Source organism: Heteronotia binoei, chromosome 16, assembly GCF_032191835.1.
Source record: "Heteronotia binoei isolate CCM8104 ecotype False Entrance Well chromosome 16, APGP_CSIRO_Hbin_v1, whole genome shotgun sequence".
NCBI classification, from domain to species: Eukaryota; Metazoa; Chordata; class Lepidosauria; order Squamata; family Gekkonidae; genus Heteronotia; species Heteronotia binoei.
This window is the reverse complement of record NC_083238.1, coordinates 33,172,517-33,193,821: the sequence shown is the minus strand read 5'-3', so window position 1 is coordinate 33,193,821 and position 21,305 is coordinate 33,172,517. Positions and strand designations below refer to the sequence as shown.

Sequence of the window (21,305 nt, the reverse complement as noted above, 5' to 3'; positions counted from 1 at the left end):
TTGAAGTAACAAAATATTGCATAGCAAACTGACTTCTACCACATCAAGAGAATATTTTAGTATAATGTAGCATTTCTGTGTTAACTTTAGCATTTCTGTGTTAACTTTGATAAGTCCATGTCCAATAAAGATGGGCATGTATTTTGTGGGTCTGTAGAGTGCCATCAAGTTATACTTATGGCCTCTCATGGGATTTTCAAGGCAAGAGAAACAAAGGTGGTTTGCCATTGCCTGCTTCTGTGTCACATCCAGTACTCCCTCTAAGCTGTGGAGTCTTGTGAGCAAAAGTTCTAATTTGTGAGCTACTGGCATTAAAGTTGTGAGCTGCTGCATAAATTAGTTTGCTCTGGGACCATTTTTCCTGAGCTAGGACAAAAATGTGTGAGCCAGAGGCTAAAAACCTGCGAGCTAGCTCACACTAACTCAGCTTAGAGGGAACACTGGTCACAACCCTGGACTTCATGGTTGGTCGCTTATCCAAGTACAACCAGGCCGACCCTGCTTAGCTTCTGAGATCTGATGAGATCAGGCTAGCCTGGGCCATCCATGTCTTAGCCTTGTATCTCATACTCCACAAAAGTGCCTTACACTCAGCATGGTGGTTATGTGCAGGAAAATGGGATTTCCTCATTACTTAAATGCTACACATAGGATGCGATCAGACAGGAGTTTTGCCCTGCCATAGCCTCCCCCAGATTTAATGTACCCTCCCATCCTTACCTCATTGTAGGACGGGCTGAGAAAGGATTGAATAACTAGCAGGAACTTCCTGGTAGCAAACTTCTTGCTGCGTCTTCTTGGCCATATCAAGAGCTGGGGCACACCATACACATGCCGCACACACAGAGGAATGGTGTGAATGCTCCTCTAAGCACGTGCGTGGCCTGTGCTTGGTGCAGTGTGGTTGGCATGGTGCATCTCTTTCAGAGGTGGCTTTTTTTTTAGGCCAAGAGACCGCTGTGGCAAATTCTTCATCTGATCCCACCCACAGTCTTGCAGCTGCCTCTCTGAAAGTTAGTAGCCAACAAACTATTTTACTAGCAACCTTGTGAGTGAAAGAATTTTGTCATCTACAAGTAGACTAAACAAATACTTCTCAGAATCCGTATGAGCCGTACAATCTCAATCTTCCAAAATCATTGCTTAAAAAAGGTGAGAAAATTAAATATTTTAAATGGAGGTTGATTTTATTCAGTCATGCTTGAAATATTAGGATGCACGGGGAGTGAGGTGATCATTCTTCATGTCACAATTAATTGGTAAATCCCGTGGGAAGGGCGGGATATAAATTCTAAATAAAAATAAATTAAAAAAACTGATTGAAAGTGTTATTCCTGTGGCTGAGAATCATAAATGCATCTTGCCAAGAGTACTGAATGCTGACTGTACTGAAGGCCCCTCAGAATCCAGTAATTAGAAATGGAGAACCCTCCACCACATGTGGAGTATCCCATTTGTTGATGTGCCCAGGATGATAAAAACAGCATGGTCCTTTTGCAGTTCCAGGCATTCCTGGATGATGCATAATTCTTTGATCTGCTTCAGGCCTGCTTCTTGCCTAGTCACAGGACCGAGACCACCTTAGTTTCAGATAGTTTCAGAAGGTAGCCATGTTGGCCTGCTGTAGAAAAACCAGGGCTTTTTTATAGCAGAAACCCCTTTGCATATTAGGCCACGCACGCCTGATGTAGCCAATCCTCTAAGAGCTTACAGGGCCTTCTGTAAGCTCCAGGAGGATTGGCTACATCAGGGGTGTGTGGCCTAATATGCAACGGAGTTCTTGCTACAAAAAAAGCCCTGAGAACAAGAGTTCCATGGTATAACTTTTGAGAGTCAAAGCTCCCTTCATCACACAGTGATCTCAGAGTCTTTTCATTTCAGTCAGAAGGAGGGAGGGGTGAGATAAAAAGACTCAGAGACCTCTGTTTCTACTTGTGTTTGATGAAGGGATTTTTGACTCTCCTTGATAGCTTATACACTGAAACTGTTGCAAGTTGGAGTGGATAATACCTATCTGTTACTCAGCGGAAAAATAATTGTACTGTAGATTCTCCAATCTCTCAGCAAGCTTTCATGTGGTAGATCTTAAACATTTGGTTAGGCTAGGGCAGGGTTTCCCAAACTTTTCTTTCCCGTGGCCGAGTTATTTTTACACTTCTCCTTCGTGGCCCACTAAAATTTGGGGGTGGAGCCAGGAGATTTTGGGGGTGGAGCCAGGAGACAGGAATTATGTGATTTCCTGTGGTATCATTTCCAGGTCAAGGGCCAAGTGATGTCACTTCCAGGGCACACTGAATGAAACTTCACCTTTTCCTGTGATGTCACTTCCAGGGCACTCCCCCAAATCTGCCTCTTCGTCTGAAGTAACTTCATTTTCAGAAAAATCTTTCTGAAACTCATGCCAAGCCAAAATGGGGGTGGAAAGTGGGTGGTCTGCAACTTTTTCATACATTCCCAGGGTCCTCTCTTTCCGCCCTCACACCTGCATGCACCTATCTGTTTGTGTGTTCTTCTCCAGCTTGCAAGCACTCCTAATGCCCATGTTCAATTGCCTGCACCACCTACACACCCCTTGCTCAACAGCACTGGCCAGTGTATGCAGTTGGAAGTGCTGTTGCCATTGCAATCAGGAATGCCAGCACTGTGTACCACCCACACTGGGCCGTGGCAGCTGCTCTACTTCAAAATATGCTGACACATTTAGTAGGCCCTTCCTTCAGCTGCTACTACTGGAACTCTTCCTCAGGCTACAACCAAGCTTGCTTGGTTTCAAGAAAATCTTTTGACAGCTATTTTTCATACTTTTCCTTGACTGAAACACTGGGAAATTGCTGTGAAAGGCAGCAGAGAATTGTACTACAACTAATGAATTAATTTTAACTTATATAAAGTTCATACAAGCTTTTCTGCAGTTATCCCAAAAAGGATATTTATGAGGGGCTTGCAGCTTTTTACTGGTTGTGTTTCCCATGCCTTTAAAAGCAACCTGTTGTGCAGATATTTAGCCGGCAAACTTCTTTCATCCTTTTTAATATCTACAGGAAGAGTTTAATTTTGGTGTCAGACAGCTGTTAAAAGCAGGACCAGTAAAATGGTGCCAAGTTCATAGTCCCATCACTTCCAGCGCTGTTGAGATATACAGCAGTAATCTCCAATAATCCCTTTCTGCCCCACACCTCTCTCACTCACACAGAAATCTCATAGAAAGGCCAGCTGGCTACAACTGGGGATGCCAATTTTTCATCGACAGAGCTCCTATATCTGCAACAACAGTATGATGAACAGAAAAGTTTCATCCAGTAAAAATGGAAGGAAAGAAAGCGGAAGAATGAAATGGAAGAAAGGAAAAGAAAAGAAAAGAAAGACATGGAAAGAAAGAACATAAGAGAAGCCATGTTGGATCAGGCCAGTGGACCATTCAGTACAAAATTCTCTCATACAATGCCCCAAAAGCACCAGAATGTCCACCAGTGGGGCCAGGCACTAGAAGCCCTCCCACTGTTGCTTCCCTCCACCACCAGCACCAAGAATTCAGATAGAGCATCCCTTGCAGCAGGAAAAAGAAAGAAGGGGGGACAAAGGGGAAAAAAGGCTTACTCACCATCAGATTACCCCAGCCAGCAACAATTCTGCCCTGGGGTCGTTTGGTAAAAAAAATAGCTACTGGAATGCCCACTCCCCACCCCTCCCGGCTGAAAAAAAAACACACACCCCTTCTTTGCTGCCCAGGCCTCCCGGGGAAATCTCCCTAAAAGAACATACTGCAAGGCACGTGAAAGCTCTCAAACATTGGGAGAGGGGGAGAAGGAAGGAGAGGCAGCCCAGCTCCTCTCTGCACAACACAGAGATGGGGGAAGGAAGGAAGGAAGCCAAACAGAGCTCAGGCTTTGCAGCCTGTGTCAGTCTTCAAGGCTAGCTTTTCTCTGCACAACACAGATATGGGGGAAGGAAGGAAGCCAAACAGAGCTCAGGCTTTGCAGCCTGTGTCAGTTTTCAAGGCTAGCTTTTTCTCTGCACAACAGAGAGACAGTGGAGGGAAGGAAGCAGAGCAGAAGTCATGCTGGGGGCAGGGCTAGCTTTGGCTTTTCTTGTGACCCGGTACTGAGGCTTCCGTGGCCCGGTACCGGGTCCCGTCCCTGAAAATGGGAAACAGTGGGCTAGGAGGTTTGGCTGTAATTATGAGTAAAATGTTGATATGAATGATCTGGAGATCCCCTAAAGCAACAAAGAAAAGTCACTTTTTGGCAATGATACAAATTTTCTGGAAATGTCAGAATTCATAAATTTTCTGGAAAGCGTTTGAAGAATTAAATAGAGTGTGATCTGATTTGGCTTGTTTTTCTTTACTTACATATTCAGTAAACTGTTTTTTTAAAAGTATCTTGATCTAATTTAATGTTGCAGTAAGAATAAATACTGAAACTGACATATTCAGGGGAAAGAAAACGGATGAACTGGGGTGTAAATGTTAGATTCAGAACTTCATGAGGAAATTATTTTTATTGGAGTAATAATGGAAAGAAAACAAAAGACAATATAGCACGTACTTCTTTTACACTGCTTAAGAAGCAAAAGACATGCTGATTGTAGCGCACCCAAAAAACTGTGTAATGTGTTTTTTTTACTCTCATCCATGGAAGTTGTTTGGGATATCTCAGCACTTTGCTTACTTGTTAACTCCATATCAGACAGGTGGTTACAACAGCTCTTCCCCTGTCTGACAGAAGATTGTACCAGTAAGAATTTTAGCTTTGGTTTTGACCTTCAAAGCCAGTCAGGGATATCATAAATTGATATTTTTATTGAGATTATTATATACGTTTGTGATTTGATACCGATTCCCCAGGGTTCTCTGCCCTGTGGTGCAGAGTGGTAAAGCAGCAGTACTGCAGTACTGTGGTCTGAACTCTCTGCTCATGACCTGAGTTCGATTCCTGTGGAAGCTGGATTCAGGTAGCCGGCCCAAGGTTGACTCAGCCTTCCATCCATCCGAGGTTGGTAAAATGAATACCCAGCTTGCTGGGGGGGAAGTGTAAAAGACTGGGAAAGCCAATGGCAAACCACCCTGTAAAAAAGTCTGCTGTGAAAACATTGTGAAAGCAACGTCACCCCAGAGTCAGAAACGACTGGTGCTTGCACAGAAGACTTTTCCTTTCCCCCAGGGTTGCAAATCAATAAAACATAGGTGAACTCTCAGGATTATTGGGGGCAATCATTAATTACAACTGCACCAACCAAACTTGCCTTATATTATATTGGCAATAGCCATCCATTCATTGTAATTAGTTTTAAGCAACAACTGATCTTTAGAAATTTAAATTTAAAATTTTCCACATTAAAAGAAAGCACTTGTTGGGACTCAGAGCAGAACTTCTCTTCCAATGGTCCAGTTTCTTTGCAGCTTTCTTGCCAAAGCAACTCATAGCTACAAGATTTATTCTTATGCATTTATTAATGTATCACACTACACTACTGCTGTGAATAGCCCAAAGTCATCCAATAAGCTTAATGATATACTGGAAACTTGAACTTGGACCTTCCAAATCTTAATCTGACATTTTAGCCACTGTATCTCATTGGCAGTTGTAAATATTTCTATTACAAAAGCCATATAATTCTCCAGAGGCATCCCATATTATCTTTAAGGCTTTTTAATGTACTTGGTGACATGTATGAAATATTATACATGAATCAGTGGTAGTAATGTAAAATATAGTAGTTTACACACACACACACACAAGTTTACTGATAGCTGGGTTATGTTCTGGATATTGTCTTAAAAATCTTTTAAGTTTGCAAATTTGTTCTCTTTTTTTAAAAAGCAAGAGCTCAGTCATGGGCAATTCTCTTTGCAGCATTGTTTGCTATATTTCTGTGAATTTAACTGTTGCACATAGTAAGTGATTTTATTTTTTATGTCGTTCTTGCAATCTGGCTGGCCGAGAGAATGAATTTACACACATCATTGAGCATAAATGGTCTTTCCTTCAGCGGAGAATTACTTACTAGGAGGCTAGGATGAAAACAGAGAATCATGTTGTCTATGTCTCTTCTGCTTTAAAGCAATGCTAAGCTAACCAGGGTGATTATGTATTTGCAAATGGTAAATGGTGCCTTCATAGTTAACAAACAGTTTATTTATTTACAAAATTTGTATCTCGCCTTTCTGCTTTTACAAGGGGGACCAAAGCAGCTAACAATTTAAAACACACATGATAAAATCACATTTTAAAACCATTAAAACCAACCCCCCACAACACACATCATTAAAACAATTAGAAACAGAGTTAAAATACATACAGCATAAAAACAACAAACAAAACATTGGTTAGGGAGGAGAGATCATTGAAGAAATGCTAGAGAAAACCAAAACGTTTTCACCCACTGTTGGAAGATGGCAGTAGAAGGGGACAGGCGATATTGTCTGGGGAGAGAGTTTCAGAGCTTTGGTGCCATAACTGAGAAGTCCTTCTCCCAAATTGCCACTCATCTAATCTCAGAAGACCAGAGGGGGAGGGTGCCATCCTAACCAGGTCTACTCCTGCTCCTTTCTGTACCATAGAGTTTGTTCCCAGTACTTCAGGATGCACTTAAAGGCAGCAAATTAGAGTTCTTTCGTTGAAGAAGAAACAAATTTGGCAACAAATGCCATTGGAAATTAAAAAAAAAAGTTGGCCTGTGAGAACTTTTGGAATTTTGAGAATGGGGAAGTGCTGCCACTATGAAATGACTGCCAGAGGGAGGCAATTAGAAATGGCTTCCATGGGGTGCTGGCATCATTTATAGAGTTTTGGGAAGTTGCAAGCTGAGCATTATCCTGCACTAGAGGTAGTGGTTTCTGAATGAGTGTTCCTGTAGACACAAAGATGGTGCTTCCAAAGATGAAACACCTACTACCCTACAACTGGCCAGGATCTCTTTAACAAACTAAGATACGTTTTGTTAAAGAAGGAAACAGTTACCAGGAAACCTGTTGGTAGGCATCATGGTGTCCTTGTCACCCTGCAGGGAACTACTGCCCTGTGTGTTGGGAAGTAGGTTGCCAGGCTGGATTGCTTCTCTCTTGTTTGCACCCAGCTAGGACTCTTTTTACAGTTCAAGCATGCTTCCCCTCTTCCTCTGCACCTGAAATGTGATAAGCAGGGTTGGCCCTAGGCTGTCTGGCACCCTAGGCAAGGCTAACTTCTGGCACCCCCCCCCCCGATAATGTCACCAAGTCACATGGGGGGCACCTAATTTGGTGCCCCAAGAAGGCAAGCACCCTAAGCAAGTGCCTAGTGGCAGGGCTGGCCCTAGTGATGATAAAGTCTGTGGACTAAGGTTCCACTCTCAGGGAACGGTCTGAATCTTGACGGTAAGGAATGACAAGATATATTGTGACTCACAAAAGCGCATCCCCTGCCGCAGATTTTGTTAGTCTTTAAGGTGCTGTTGGACTCTTGGTCTTTTCTACTGCTACGGGCAGACTAACATGATAACCCATCTTGATCAAGCGTACATATTGGTGATTTTATTGTGTTTCCCTTTCATTGCTTTAAAGCATGGCTTTTCATTTTGGGGATGGTCTTGGGGGGATGATGGAGTAAACAAGAGAAATCACAGCTGCTCATTCAGCTAAGGCCTTGCTGGATCCATGGGCAAAGACCGTAGGGAGATTTGCTGGTAACTTGAACCATCCTGACTCTGCTCTTACTTGAATTTGACATTTCTTGTCTGTAACTTCATAGAAGGCTAGATATTTGAGCAGTATTGATTGGGATTGGTGGGGTCATGGCAAATTTGGGGGGGGGGGTTTGGGGGGGGAGATTGTGAGGCAGTCTCTGAGAAGATGGAGAAGGGCCCCTTTGGAAATCAGTACACAATGGTTGAGGTACTTGTAGCAGGAACTCCTTTGCATATTAGGCCACACACCCCTGATGTCGTCAATCCTCCAAGAGCTTACAGGGCTCTTAGTACAGGGCCTACTGTAAACTCCAAGAGGATTGGCTACATCAGGGGTGTATGGTCTAATATGCAAAGGAGTTCCTGTTCAAAAAAACCCTGGGAGTAAGGAGGGAGATCTGCCCTAAGTCACCTTGCTTAGAGGCATACTTACCTGTAAACACTTCCTCTGTTTATTTCCGTTTCTGTCCTGTCCTGTACAGAGGACTTAAAATGGGTTGCCCATAAAGCAACACTTTAAGGTTGCCAGTTTCAAATTATTTAAGATTTTGTGGGTGGAGGCTGGGGAAGGCAGGATTTGGGGATAGGATGGATCTCCACCGTCCAAAGCAGACGTTTTTCTCCATGGGAACTGATGTCTGTTGTCTGGGGATGAAGTAATTACAGGAGATCTCTAAGCTCACCTGGAGGCTGGCAACCCTACAACATATTTAAAAAGTGCATAAAGCATCAATTAAAATATAAAATGTTACATAATGTGTATGAAAACAAATTAAAATTTTCTTGTCTGCTTAACCCTGGTCACTGGGAAGCAGTTGGAGAAGATAATTTTAGAAATCTTGTGATAGATGTTTAAAGTCAGGGTCGTGGCAAATCTGGGGGTGGGTGGGTTTGGGAGGGGGAAGATTGTGAGGCAGTCTCTGAGAAGATGGAGAGGGCCCCTTTGGAAATCAGTACACAATGGTTGAGGTGCTTGTAGTTTGACAAACTGAAGTTAAACTAGAGTGGTATCTTGAGTGTTAATTCTTTTTGTGTTTGGAGTGAATAAGGTCAACGGAACAATTTGGATAAGAATAGGGGGAAAAAACCCTTCATAAACACACTAACTGCTGCTTACCTATGCAGAGATAATTGAAGGACAAACCAAACCTGCAAGACAGATTTGTCTCGTTATCATGCGGAGCCAAGAACGCAAACTGTTTGGTCCAAAAGACTTCACCACCAGTTTTATACAATAGAGTGTTTGGAAAATTTTGCAGTGTTAATGGCTTTTTAAAAATGGGAATTTATAACTAACATTAATTTTTTAAAATCAGGAAAAAATATAAAATTCCTTCACTAGTTAAGCAGGATTACTTGGGGAGAGGGGGAATTGTTGTTAAGAGTGAAGTCGATAAATAGCTTTTAAATTCATTCCTTTAAGCTTAAGTGAGTTATTTATTTATAGAAGAAAATATGGAAAAATAGATAGGGGCCCACAGACAGTTCTACTATGTATTCTTTAAAAAAAAATGTGTAATCTTGTTGCATGTCTCTACATAAGCTATTCTGGCCACTCATCATAGTAACCAGCTGGGCCATTTCACCTGCTGGAGCCATTAAAGAGGACTCTCTCCCCCTAGATTAATCCCCTCCGACATTAGTTTTTAGCTCTGACAACTGGAGCAGGCATTCAGAACTTGCAGGTGGCCAGTGTGACGCACATAATTGCCTACAATTTTAGGCAATGAATAAAAATGGTCTACATTACTTGTCAAAGGTTGTATATGCAGTGCCAAGTGAGATCTATGGGAAGCCTTTTAGGGTTTAAAGAACATTTAATAGCAAGGCTGCACAGTGCTTTTTTAATCATAATGCATTTGTAATATAGCACTTTGATCTTCTCCTTGTAGGAAATGGTGTTACATTAGCCACTTTTAAAACATTTATGAGTGAAAAAAAATCAGTTATAGGAGAGTAAAAGTGATTATTCTTAGGCAGAACATGTTATATTTCATTAAAAGTTTGTGGCTTGCTCCTTCCTTGTTAAAATCCGTGGGGAGCCCTGTTCCTGGAGAGTTACAAATCAGGATCTAAGGATTTAGAAGAGCTTTCCTCTTGTCCCCCCCCCCCCAAGTATTTGCAAGATTGGGAAGAGTAGGTATATACTGAATACTAAGGCAATATATTTGTAAATGTTTATAACCCATTTATTGACAAGGCAAATATGTGCTTTAAGAGGAAAAATTTGAGGCTGAAAAATCGGTGCTTCCTTTAGGTGACTTACTTGCCAATGATACTTTTTTTCAAAAAAATGAAATGCAATATTTAAAGCAGGACCATGAATTACCTCAGACCAAAAAAATAAAGGTGTGTGTGTGTGGGGGGGGAAGAGACAAACACTAAAAATGTACTACTTCTAGAAGAGCTTGGTTTGACCTTTCAGACCCAAGAGCCTTTTATTAACACCTGCCTGTAAGGCAAACCTTGCCACACGCAGCTTTCAGATTCAGAACCACAAAACTGATGAGGAAAGGCTTGAAGGGTTCAGTTTGTGTCACTTGCTGTTTGCCGTTTCCATTTCACAGATGATTAATCTTTCTGTGAAGAAAGGCCAGAGAAACAAAGCGCATTGGGCCCTTCCTGCAGTTACTCCTTCTGAATGCACACTAGCTTGCTAACTAAAAGGCCTTTAGATTTCCTGCAGGGAGAGATGTTCTGAAAGTGAATGCAGCTGGGTGGAGGTCACTAGAGCAAGGCTCTTGCCATTGTGTAATGCAAGCTTTGGCAGGGTTTTTTTTTTTAAGGAAAGGAGAAGGTGTTGACAAAAAAATTAATGCAGAATATGGAGGCCTTTGGCCATGTGGATTAAAATATATGGAAGGTTGGATTGCCAATGATCAGCTCGGTTTCTTTTGATAAACAATATTTCAAAAACATGCACACCACACTTAGCACATACTCTCGGGTCCCTCCCCCCCTCCACCAATTGGGATGTTTTATGACTATGGAATGTTGGAAAGCAAATGAAATAATAGCTGCTTTCCCCCTCCCCACTCAACGAGGCAGAGTAAAGTATCACCTTTTTTCAGTGAAGTAACTTTGCCGGGGTGTTCTGTGTTTGGCAGCCCTCTTCTGTTCCTGTTTTATATATGTATTACATCAGTTTAGAAGATACTCCGTATGTTGCTATCTACAGCCCCCGCCCCTTGTGAGAAATAACTGTCTGACAAATAGCTGAGCCTGTTTAACAATGTTTATTACTTTTTAATGGTTTTTATGATTTTTTGTTTCTTTTACAATTCTGCGCAGGATATAATGTGCAAAATCAAAAGCTGGGTAATAGATGAAAAAAAGCCAGTCCGTTTCTATCATGATTGGAACGACAAAGAGGTAGGCGTATAAGTATTCCACCCCCCCCCCGCAAGTCTGATTTCTTGTCTTTCCTTGAATTAAAAAAATCAGATCTTTACATAAGCCTTTTAAATTTAACTCCAGAAAATAAATGCATTTCTTTGCTTTCACTTTCTCATATTTGGAGGTGAGACATAGAAACTTTGATCATCTGGCAGTCCTGCATTGCGGGTTTTTCATCTGTTTTAATTTACCTTTCCCTCCCTGGCTTTCAGATCGATGTGCTGAACAAATACTTGTTTTTAACTTCAAAACCAATGATCTATTTGGTTAACCTTTCCGAAAAAGACTACATTAGGAAGAAAAACAAATGGTGAGTTTACCAAAATTTGCTTAATTTTTTTTTTTTTTACGAAATGCCCTGTTTCTCAAAGATACCTTAATGTTTGTCAAATTAATAGTTAGTCACATTATTGTACCTACAGTAAATCGAAATGTATTACTGGCAGTGTTCCTATTACCCTATCTGTTGGAGTGCAATAGAGGGTAAAACCTCTCTTAATGATATACAAATGAAGTAGCAATTTTCTCTCCTATCTTCAGGATATATATATTTTTTTACTATATGGTATTGAATGAACCTGTAACTTAAAAAAACCTGTTATCAATAAAAACGTTATAATCTTTATTCGTGCTGGTTTGTTGGATGTTAAAGGGAAGAAAACAAAAAAAATCCCTTTAATATGGTAGAAATACGTTTAAGAGGATGCAAACACACATATACAGTTTATGGGAAAAACTTACTACTCAGAAATGTAACATGAACTGTGTGTCATGTGCGAGTTCAGAAACTTTCATATGGTTATAAATATGACAGCATATGTAATGACTTCAGAATAAGCTGTCCGTCAAACAGGCAGTGACCTGGATTAGAAGCCAGTCCCAGAGTATGTGGGATACATTCAAGATCTGAGTTGAAAACAATGCTGCATTTGTTTGTCTTGAGAAAGCTACAGATGAGATGAACAATCTGGGGAAGAGGCATCCATTGCATTAAAAGGGACCACTGAACAGAACTCTCTCCTTTTAAAATTATTCTCCTCAAAAAATTTCATAGTATACAAAGTTTGCTGTGAAACTCATTTTAAGTTTTTTTTGGTTATGTTTGCTTGCTGCCATGTAAAAGTAACTGGAGCCTGTGTATCTAAATGCCTCCAAAACACACCCTCTCATTCTCCCTGTACTTCATTAAGTACTTAGATGCACATGGTTTCAATTTTCCATTAAAATTTCTCATTTCCATATGATATCAAAGAGTGAGAAGGCTTTAAACTGAAAAATAAACATTCGTAGACTGGAAGCCAAAACAATAATTAATGTCAGATGGTTAACTCTAATAAGTTATTAGAATAAATTCTGTGAAATTATTTCAGCTAAAACTTCTCTGTTCTAGCGGTATAGTACATTTGAATTTATTTTCAGTGCCGCATAGCTGGAAACTTTTTTAGTGGTTGCATGTTTACAAAAATTGGTTCAGAATAAGAGTTTTTGGAAAAAAAAATAACAACACCCACCCCAAAACCCTCTCGTTTGATTAAATCAGCCTTCCTTCACAATGGGATATTTGAAATCACATCTAGCCTGTGGAAACTTTGAAGATATGATTGCTCTTTTGCAGGTTGATGCAGTCACGAAGACATTTTTAAGTCTTGTGTAACTCCGAATGCTAAGATTTCCTGCACTACTTCTAAGTGCTGTTATAGAGTTTTCTTCAATGCCACAGTACCCGTAGGGAGCATCAATGTTTATTTGAAAATGAGCAAGTCATTTTAGTTGTCCAGAATGGCTCATCACACCTGTATTTGGGTGATTACAGGTAGAGCTCACTGCTTCTAATTGTACAGTGAAATACTATTTCTCAGACCTTAATGGCAGACAGAGTGCTTGGGAGACGCCAGTCTGTGATTTAGCTGTCGCCAGGCGCCCCATGTCGTTTGTGAGCCCATTTGTGATGAGGACCGAATGCAGAACTTTAGCATAGATATTAATTTTTAATTTGTAAATTGTTTATATTATGAGTTTGTAGGAAAATCTTATTATCTTTATGCAAAGCTCATGGTTCAGGGTTTCCTCCCCCTCTTCCCAGTGTGTATGTCTTTAAAATCCAGGTTTTGGGGAATTAGTATAATTGTAGCTGCAAGATCAAAGCCTGGGATAGCTAAAGTAATGTTCCAGAGGAGAATTTACCACATAGCCATTTTCAGTACAGTTTCAACCACCTGCTGTTCCTATTTTCCCTCATGCTAGCCATTGACAACCCCCCATGCATCCAGACTCGTAAAAAATGATTGAGGAAGTAGTTGTCATGTATTTATGAGTGGGAAACATCGTATGATAGGGAATGGCATCTACTGCAGACAGAAGGATGGCCATTCCCCACCCCCTCCATCCTGACAGCGTGGCTGATCTTTAAATCTTGTCTTTCGTATGACGATATATCTGCATAGAAGAGCAAAATAATTTATTAATTGAGGAAGAATGGGAATGGTTGCCCCTTTGTCGTGGACAGCAGTACAAGCAGATGCAAATGATTAGAATGTATTCTGTTGGGGAAGAAGCCTTTTAAACTGTGCGTTCCTCCCTCCCGCCCCATTCTTAATTGAAACTACAGCTGGATCATGTAGCTCATCTAGCAAAAATGTATTTCTTGGTGTAATTTGTGATAATGTAAGGCAGCTTATGTTAGTTCAGGAAGGATGCAAACACTGGATGTTTTTGCAGTGGAGTAGTATTTACGGCCTCATCAAGGAGATGCTTGAAGGTTTGGGGCAAAAGGGGGAAAGAGCTCCTCCCCTGTCATATTTTCTAAACAAATATATATTTTTAATTCACAGTAAAAATGCACCAACTTTTTAAAGGCATTATATGGCATTTTTTTCAGTCTTAGAGAAGAAGACAATGAATAAAGATGACTCTTGTTTACTTTGAGTAGGTATATTGACCTTTTTGCAAGCTATAAAAACTGGAATGATTCGAAGAAACAACTTGGTGGTGTTAACTAGCAATTGAGTTAATTTATGAGTAAGGAAAGTTGACAGGATGGATGGTATTAGTTGCACTTACCACATGTTCAGATGATACTAGGCAGATTTACTTCATCACTTTAAAATACAACTTACTACTCCTTCCACATATAAGTAATCCAAGGCCTTTACAAAAGCACACTAAGCATTTTACAGAGAACGTAGAACATAGTGCTATTTGTATAACTTTTATATTAGAATATAAGAACTATTTGTGCATCTGGATTTTACTGTTGCTGCTAATGAAGCAGTATTGAGCAGTGTAGACCATGAAACTCCTCACAGCATCATTATTATGAATTGAATGTGATGATTTTTTTTTATGGAATAGTATGTTATAAGCATTATGCAAGAAATGCATGCATCGTCTATGCACCTGTTTAATGTATCAACACAGTGTTCATGGTCGAACAGTAATGTGTGCTTATGAACACATGTTTCCAAACATTTGGCAATTGACCTTGATCAGCACACGCTTGTGCACTGTTGATATAGTGTTTTCAGGTGGAAAGAGAATTCAGTGTTGCATGTTATATTATTGTTACATTAAAGTTCACCTTTGATCTAGCATTCGCAGGTAGGAAGAGAATTCAGCGTTCCACATGATATGATAGTTACATTAAATATAATTTCCCAATATTTAACTTCATAAACTCCTTCTTAAATCATACTTAGTACCTTTTGAAACATGTCTCAAAACTCTGAAAGCATCTTGCAGGAGGTCAGTGCTTGTTTATATGGATGGCATACACTCAGGTCTTGAAATTCCCAGCTCATAAAAGGAAAGAATCTTGTTTAATGGTACAAATGTGTTCTGTATCTTAATTTATTTTATTTTGTAATATAACTAAGATTTACATGTGTGTGAGAGAGAGACAGAGACAGTGTGTGTGTGTCTTGTCTTTAAGATTTGTCTGTTAAGACTTGTCCACAGTCTTCCTAATTTCATGATTTAATAATAAAGTTACTTGTCTTGGTGCTATGAACTGCTGTTTTAAGTATAAGGTTGCAGTTTCTTTCCTTCCCCGCCTGAATTTATGCATCTGAACCTATATATACCTAAAGTAAATTTGATAGGCTGTGTTTGAAAAAAATAAGGGATAGGTAGGAACTTGGTGACAACACTGAGAAATAGCAGCTCCACTGAATAATGCAAAAGGGAAGTTTAGCTTCTGCTTTTAGTGTGGTGGTGTCCATAATAAATAGCATTGAAGTGAAAAGTAGCACCATTTGATTAAGCAGACTGTTTTCCAAAGTTTTAACTTTTTAAATGACAGAGAAACCAGGGTTGTGTCAGTTTTTCACAGATTTTAATTTAACTTCAAAGCTAGTACTTTCTGTGAAGTTTGTGTGAAAATGTATTCCATATACATGCAGTAGAATCATAAAGTTGGAAGGGGTCTAATCCAACCCCCTGTACAATGCAGGGAATTCACAAATACCTCACCCTAAATTACTGTCACCTTTTCAACCTTTAAGTTGGCTGTTCTTAAAGGGTTTTTTTTTAAAATAAAATAAATCCTAGTACCATAAACACCAATAGTGTTTTTTCTTAAGCAAGAATTATCACTGTAGTGCAATGCTTGATATTCTAAAAGTAATGTCTACGTTGAGGCATGTTGGAAAGTGACACTGATGTGGTGTATAGCAGTAGCTAAAACATTTAAATTGATTGACTTTACAAGTAATGGTAAGTCATGGTGTAGCCCAGGGGTGGCCAAACTTGCTTAACATAAGAGCCACATGGAAGGGAGGGAGGGAGGGAGGAAGGAAGGAAGGAAGGAAGGAAGGAAGGAAGGAAGGAAGGAAGGAAGGAAGGAAGGAAGGAAGGAAGGAAGGAAGGAAGGAGAAGGGAGGGAGAGGCTTGGCTTGGAGAAGTGATTTAAAGAGAGAAATCCCTTCTCCAAGCCGGCTGATGGGGCAGTGGGGTCTTCTAGAGCCACACAATATGTGTAAAAGAGCCACATGTGACTCCCTAGCTGCAGTTTGGCCATCCCTGGTGTATAGCTTATACATGCTTATAGAAGAACACCCACTCTGGAACATACTTCATGTGTACGGTCTGGATTGTAGAGGAAAGATCTGAAAGGGATTTTAAATAACCCACTGAGAATCTGAAGAAGCTATTCCCTCTATGGAGGAAAGGAAAATGGTCATACTTGATCTTTTGATTTACAACTACATACATTATGTTTTATAACCGACTTTTGTAAGCTTAAAAAAGGATGCCATTGTGATTAAACAGAGTCAAGGAGACCAGAAGGTAAGAAGTTTTCACTTAGAAAATGGCAAAACAAATAGAAATTAATAAAAAAGGTAAGCAAATTGGGGACATTATGTTATTATGTATAGCATGGTCTATCCCTCCATGAGCTGAGCAGCCTACATATGGCAGAACCAGCACAGCTGTGGCTAATCTTCCCCTCCCCCCCCCAGGTATGCACATACTTCACCTGAATATTACCAGGGAAAGGAGATCCATGAATGCTTCTCCTATTTCCTCCTTCTGATCTGAGAACAAGTTACTTCAGTTCAGAGATCAAGTACCCGGTGTGGAACTCTAGCAGGAGCTTCTTTGCATATTAGGCCATACACCCCTGATGTAGCCAGTCCTCCAAGAGCTTACAAGACTTTATAAGCTCTTGGAGGATTGGCTACATCAGAGGTGTGTGGCCTAATATGCAAAGGAGCTTCTGCTAGAATTCCACCCCTGGTTGTACCCATATATGAGAGATGACTGGGAATACAGAAAATGCAAATGAACTTCAAGTTCCTAGTAGTTTTCTGGTGCCACATGGAAGGGAGGGGTGGGCAGGACTGTGGAGTGAGAAGAAACAGGTCCCTGTGGATCCCTTCCTGCATAGACATAGACTGTTTCTACAATTTTCTTTTAACTTGTAAGCCTCCTTGAGCAGGACTCTGGAGACGCACCATGAAAATGTTCTGAATAAATAGAAACAGAAATATCAGAGCCAAGTTGTGTCAGTATGATACTTGGAACATGACAGTGTAAAGGGAATAAAGAAATAAAGACACAACAATCGTTCAGCAATGAAATGAATTATTTCCATTCATCTTTATGATGGCTATGTATCTATCCCAGAATACCTTGTTCCATCTGTGCATCCCAACATCTGAGAACGCAGTACACATTGGAGAGTAGAAGAATCATCTAGAGTTCTTTGGTACATCTCCCTTTCCTCAGATAACAGTTGTTGGTTTCTTAAGGCCTTTCCTTCACTCTAGGGTGAGGATGTGGAGAATGCCTGTCCTGTTTGATGCTGTGGGGAAGAGAACTTCCAAGGTTACCTTTATAGTTTTGTCACAGGATTGTTTTTAAACACTTTTCCAGATGTTCTTTTTAAAAGAAAAAAAAGTGTGAGAGAAGTGATTCTAGACTCTTGGGACATGTTTTTCCCTACCCCACCCCAATTCCTAATTGGCTTATTCCGCTAATTCAGGGCTTTTTTTGTTGAAGAAGCCCAGCAGAAACTTATTTGCATATTAGGCCTGACACCAAGCTAGCTGGAAATGTGTTCCTGTGTGCTCCTCAAAAAAAAAAAAAAAGCCCTGCTCCTATTCTTCCTGAACACTTACACCCAGAGAACACAGTTTAGCAGTTGTGCCCATTGTAAGGTCAGAGTGGCTCAATTAGACAATTATTCATGCTACTTCAGTTTCTGAACACGTTGCTTGAGTGAGCAAGCAACTTTAATGCTGAATTTCCCACCAGTTCACCCATATGGCAAATAGAACCCCCTGGTGAAGGAAGCCTTAGGAAAGTTGTGATTTGGGTATTTTATTGAATCGCACAGAATTGAAACCTTGAGTTATGTTGGAATCTGAAGCAAGGCCTGTCCCCCAAATCTGAGCTGCTATGTTGAATTTTATAGGAGAAGCTACTTTGCTAAGTACGTGAGACCTGGGTGATTTGTTGAGTCTTTGTTCAATCTCTCTTCTAATCTAGCTTGGAAGTGCCTAGCTTCTGGGGCATCTGAAAGAACATGCTCTGAATCACTGTTTGGGAAGGGACTAGTGAGAGGTTTTTGACAGCAAGTGTTAGGAAAGATCGTTCTTTGGTGAGTACCCATGTGATCCATTGCTAGTCAGAGCAAGTGATTGATCAATGGTCTGGCTTGATATGATGCACCCTCATATTGACTTCTTGCCAGGGCTTTTTTTTTTAGAATAAAGACCAACAATAGCTCATTTGCATATTAGGCCATATCCTCTGACATCGCCATTGTTTCACATAGGGCTTTTTTGTAGAAAAAGCCCAGCGAGAACTCATTTGCATATTAGACCACACCCCCTGACATCAAACCAGCCAGAACTGCTTTCTTGTGTGTTCCTGGCTCACACTTCCCCCTCCTCCCCAGCTTCTTGTCAAGGAGTAGACCAGCTACAGAAAGACGGTCCTTTCAAAAAGCTTATTTAAAAATTTATATCCTGTATCATAATACAAATATTACATCTGAGTAGCTAACAGGATATAAAAATCGTAGCCCTCCATAAAACATTATATGTGAAAATATTAAACTTTTTACTGCATAGCTCAACAGAAAACAAAGCTAGTTTTTAAAAAGTCAGTCTTTACCCCCTCTTCCCCAAGTGCTGAGGAACTTTGTTCCTAGAAAGGACAGGGTACCATGTTCAGCACCAACTAGAGGTTCACGTAGATGGTACCTGGTGGACACATGGAAAAGTCACCCAATAAGCAAAACAGGAAGTTGTAGATCTTAGTGAGGATATTTATTTGATTCCATTTATAAGCTGCTTTTCTGCATTGAAAACAATATCTACAATTCGATACCTCAACACAAAAGAAAAGGTAGACAGACATGAGAAAGGAAATCAAGTCCAAGCCCTAAGTCTTAGATAACTTATTAACACGTTCCATAGTAAGCAGATGGAAGGGCTACTACAGAAGGACGTTTTGGGAGTGGTAGAGTCAAATGGCCATCAGTCAGCAAGCAGGCTTGTCTTCCCTCTTTCTCACCTCTCCATCTGAAGCAACCTGGTAGAATTGGAGGAATGGGGGGTGTGGTTTACTTAGGGAATGGCCACTCCTTGCCATTCCTTTGTTCCACAGTCCCCCAATCATACTGCGCACATGACTGGTTAGAAGTGGGGCACCCAATTCTACATTCATATCCCCAAGCCTCAGCACAATGCTGTATCTTCTACTGGGTTTTTAAAAAAAATCTGGACAGTTTGCAAAAAAAAAAAGCTGTGATTTTTTTTTTCTTGCTTGGAACTACCATACTTTAAACAATGCAACAAATATATATTGTCTGGGTTGCCTTTTTACTAATTTAGGTTGTTGTATCAGTTGCTCTTAGAAAACAGTCCCTTACCCCTTGTAACCACCAGTTACTGCAGCATATCATAGGATAGGGCCACCATTGAAGGCTGTTCAGAAATTTCATTGGTTCAAAATTAGTCAACCAGCTTTGCAGAGTGAGTCCACAGGAAAATAAAACAGTGGTAGTGAGTGCCATGGCTCCCAATCAATTTCCAATCCTTCTGTGAAATCAGATTTCTCATGTGGGGTACAAGCAGCATATTACATCATCCTGCAGCATCTACAATAATTCCCTGTTGTCTTCTAGGTGCAGGAGAGGTGCTGGTTTCCACAAGCAGGATTTAATTGTTTTGTGAGCCTGTGTACCCTCAGGGTGTTTCCTTCTTTCTTTTTATACAATTACAGAGCCATTAAAATCAACTAAATGCATGGTCTTTATGGTGCAGCTTGTGTTCTAGGTTCAAACACAGGCTGCTTGAGCGGAATCCCCAGCGGCTGTCCAACAGCTATGAAACATTCTGGAAGAGTTCTTAAAGCAACTCTTTGGGATGACATTCAGGAGTCTGAGTTAAGCAGGTTTGAGATAACCTTATAATTTAAATTGGAATGTTGTTGTATTCTAATTTTAACTCAGATTACTCAACCTGAGTTTTTTCAAAGGGGCAGCCTAGTAATGGAATTAACTAACATCATCAATACAAAAATATAATTTAACTAACAATCATACTAACATGCAATAATAATTTTACTTTAGCTGTGTGGCATCATGTGACCAGTATGTGGGCTAAAGAAATACAAAGAGAAATTGATTTCCTGCCCCCCAAATGCTGGGTGCTGAAATAATTGCATAGAGACTTGATAAATGTACGTTTTGTGTTTACCATAAATGGCTGTATATCCTTGAGCTATATTCAGAACTGTAGTTGAACTACCAGTTAATAGGACTTTCAGGATTTTATGCAAAATTTGGTCACCGATAATTTGGGGTTCTTATTTTTTTAATCCTTTTGGTGTAGTAAATGTTTGCCTTTGGCTCCCTCTATCAGCATGTATCTTATTTGACTTTCTGAATTACTGATTTCCATAACGCACACCTGTCTAGCAGACTGAGTGGCTGAAAATGTGTCAGAAGATTTCTCCCCCCCCCCCCAGCTATATGTCCTCTTTGGTTAAATAAAAATAAAGTAAATAATTCAAAATGCAAGGGGTGGTATATGTATCTAGTTATTCTGAAAAAATAATAGCCATATGTCAGCTCAGGGCCCTTTCTAAAATGTTTTTTCTTTCTTCTGGTAACACATCTGCTGTATTCTAAGACATCGTCGTGTTATGTATTTAAATGATAGAAAACCCTTATTGGTTTCCCATTTTTATGGCCACGCATTATAGACATTTTGGTAGAAGGTTTTAATATCCAGCTATTTCATTGCCCTGCTGACATTGAGGGTAACTGGATTGTTCTATTCACAGTTTGTGGCAGATCAAAATGATTTGATATGCTAAGCTTTCTCTGACAGAAGATATAAAGTTTTGACAAACATGCATGGCACAGCAAGTGTCCAATTCTAAAGAGCAAAATAGATGCAAACCACCATTATGGGGGAACACAAACAGCCTGAAAGCAAATTATTAGTAAGCAAATAATTGTTGAACTGTTATGAATGGAATAGGATGTTGAAATAAGACATGATTGGCTGATGTTACATATGTCCTTGATTACCTTCCTTGTGCTTTTATCCTAATAAGTGACATTCTTTGTATTCCTTTGGATGGCTAGACAGTCTGACACTAAAGAAGAATAAATATTGCATGTGGTACACATTAAGCTGTCATCTAAGACAGCATTTATAAAAAAAAGTAACTGGAGAAATTCATAAGAAATTCTGCAGTGCTACAGTTTCCCGGCTGCAGTAATAATTGTC

At 40.1% G+C, this 21,305-nt stretch overlaps 1 protein-coding gene across 2 annotated transcripts in view; it reads left to right on the top strand.

Moving 5' to 3' along the window:
• The window catches only part of OLA1 (Obg like ATPase 1), a 149,297-nt gene that overhangs the window by 80,673 nt on the left and 47,319 nt on the right, over positions 1–21,305 (top strand). For both annotated transcript variants that reach the window (XM_060256890.1, XM_060256891.1), the window contains exons 6-7: positions 10,954–11,034; positions 11,271–11,368. In XM_060256890.1, the coding sequence (XP_060112873.1) occupies positions 10,954–11,034; positions 11,271–11,368 (179 nt within the window). The remainder of the gene's footprint in view (positions 1–10,953; positions 11,035–11,270; positions 11,369–21,305) is intronic.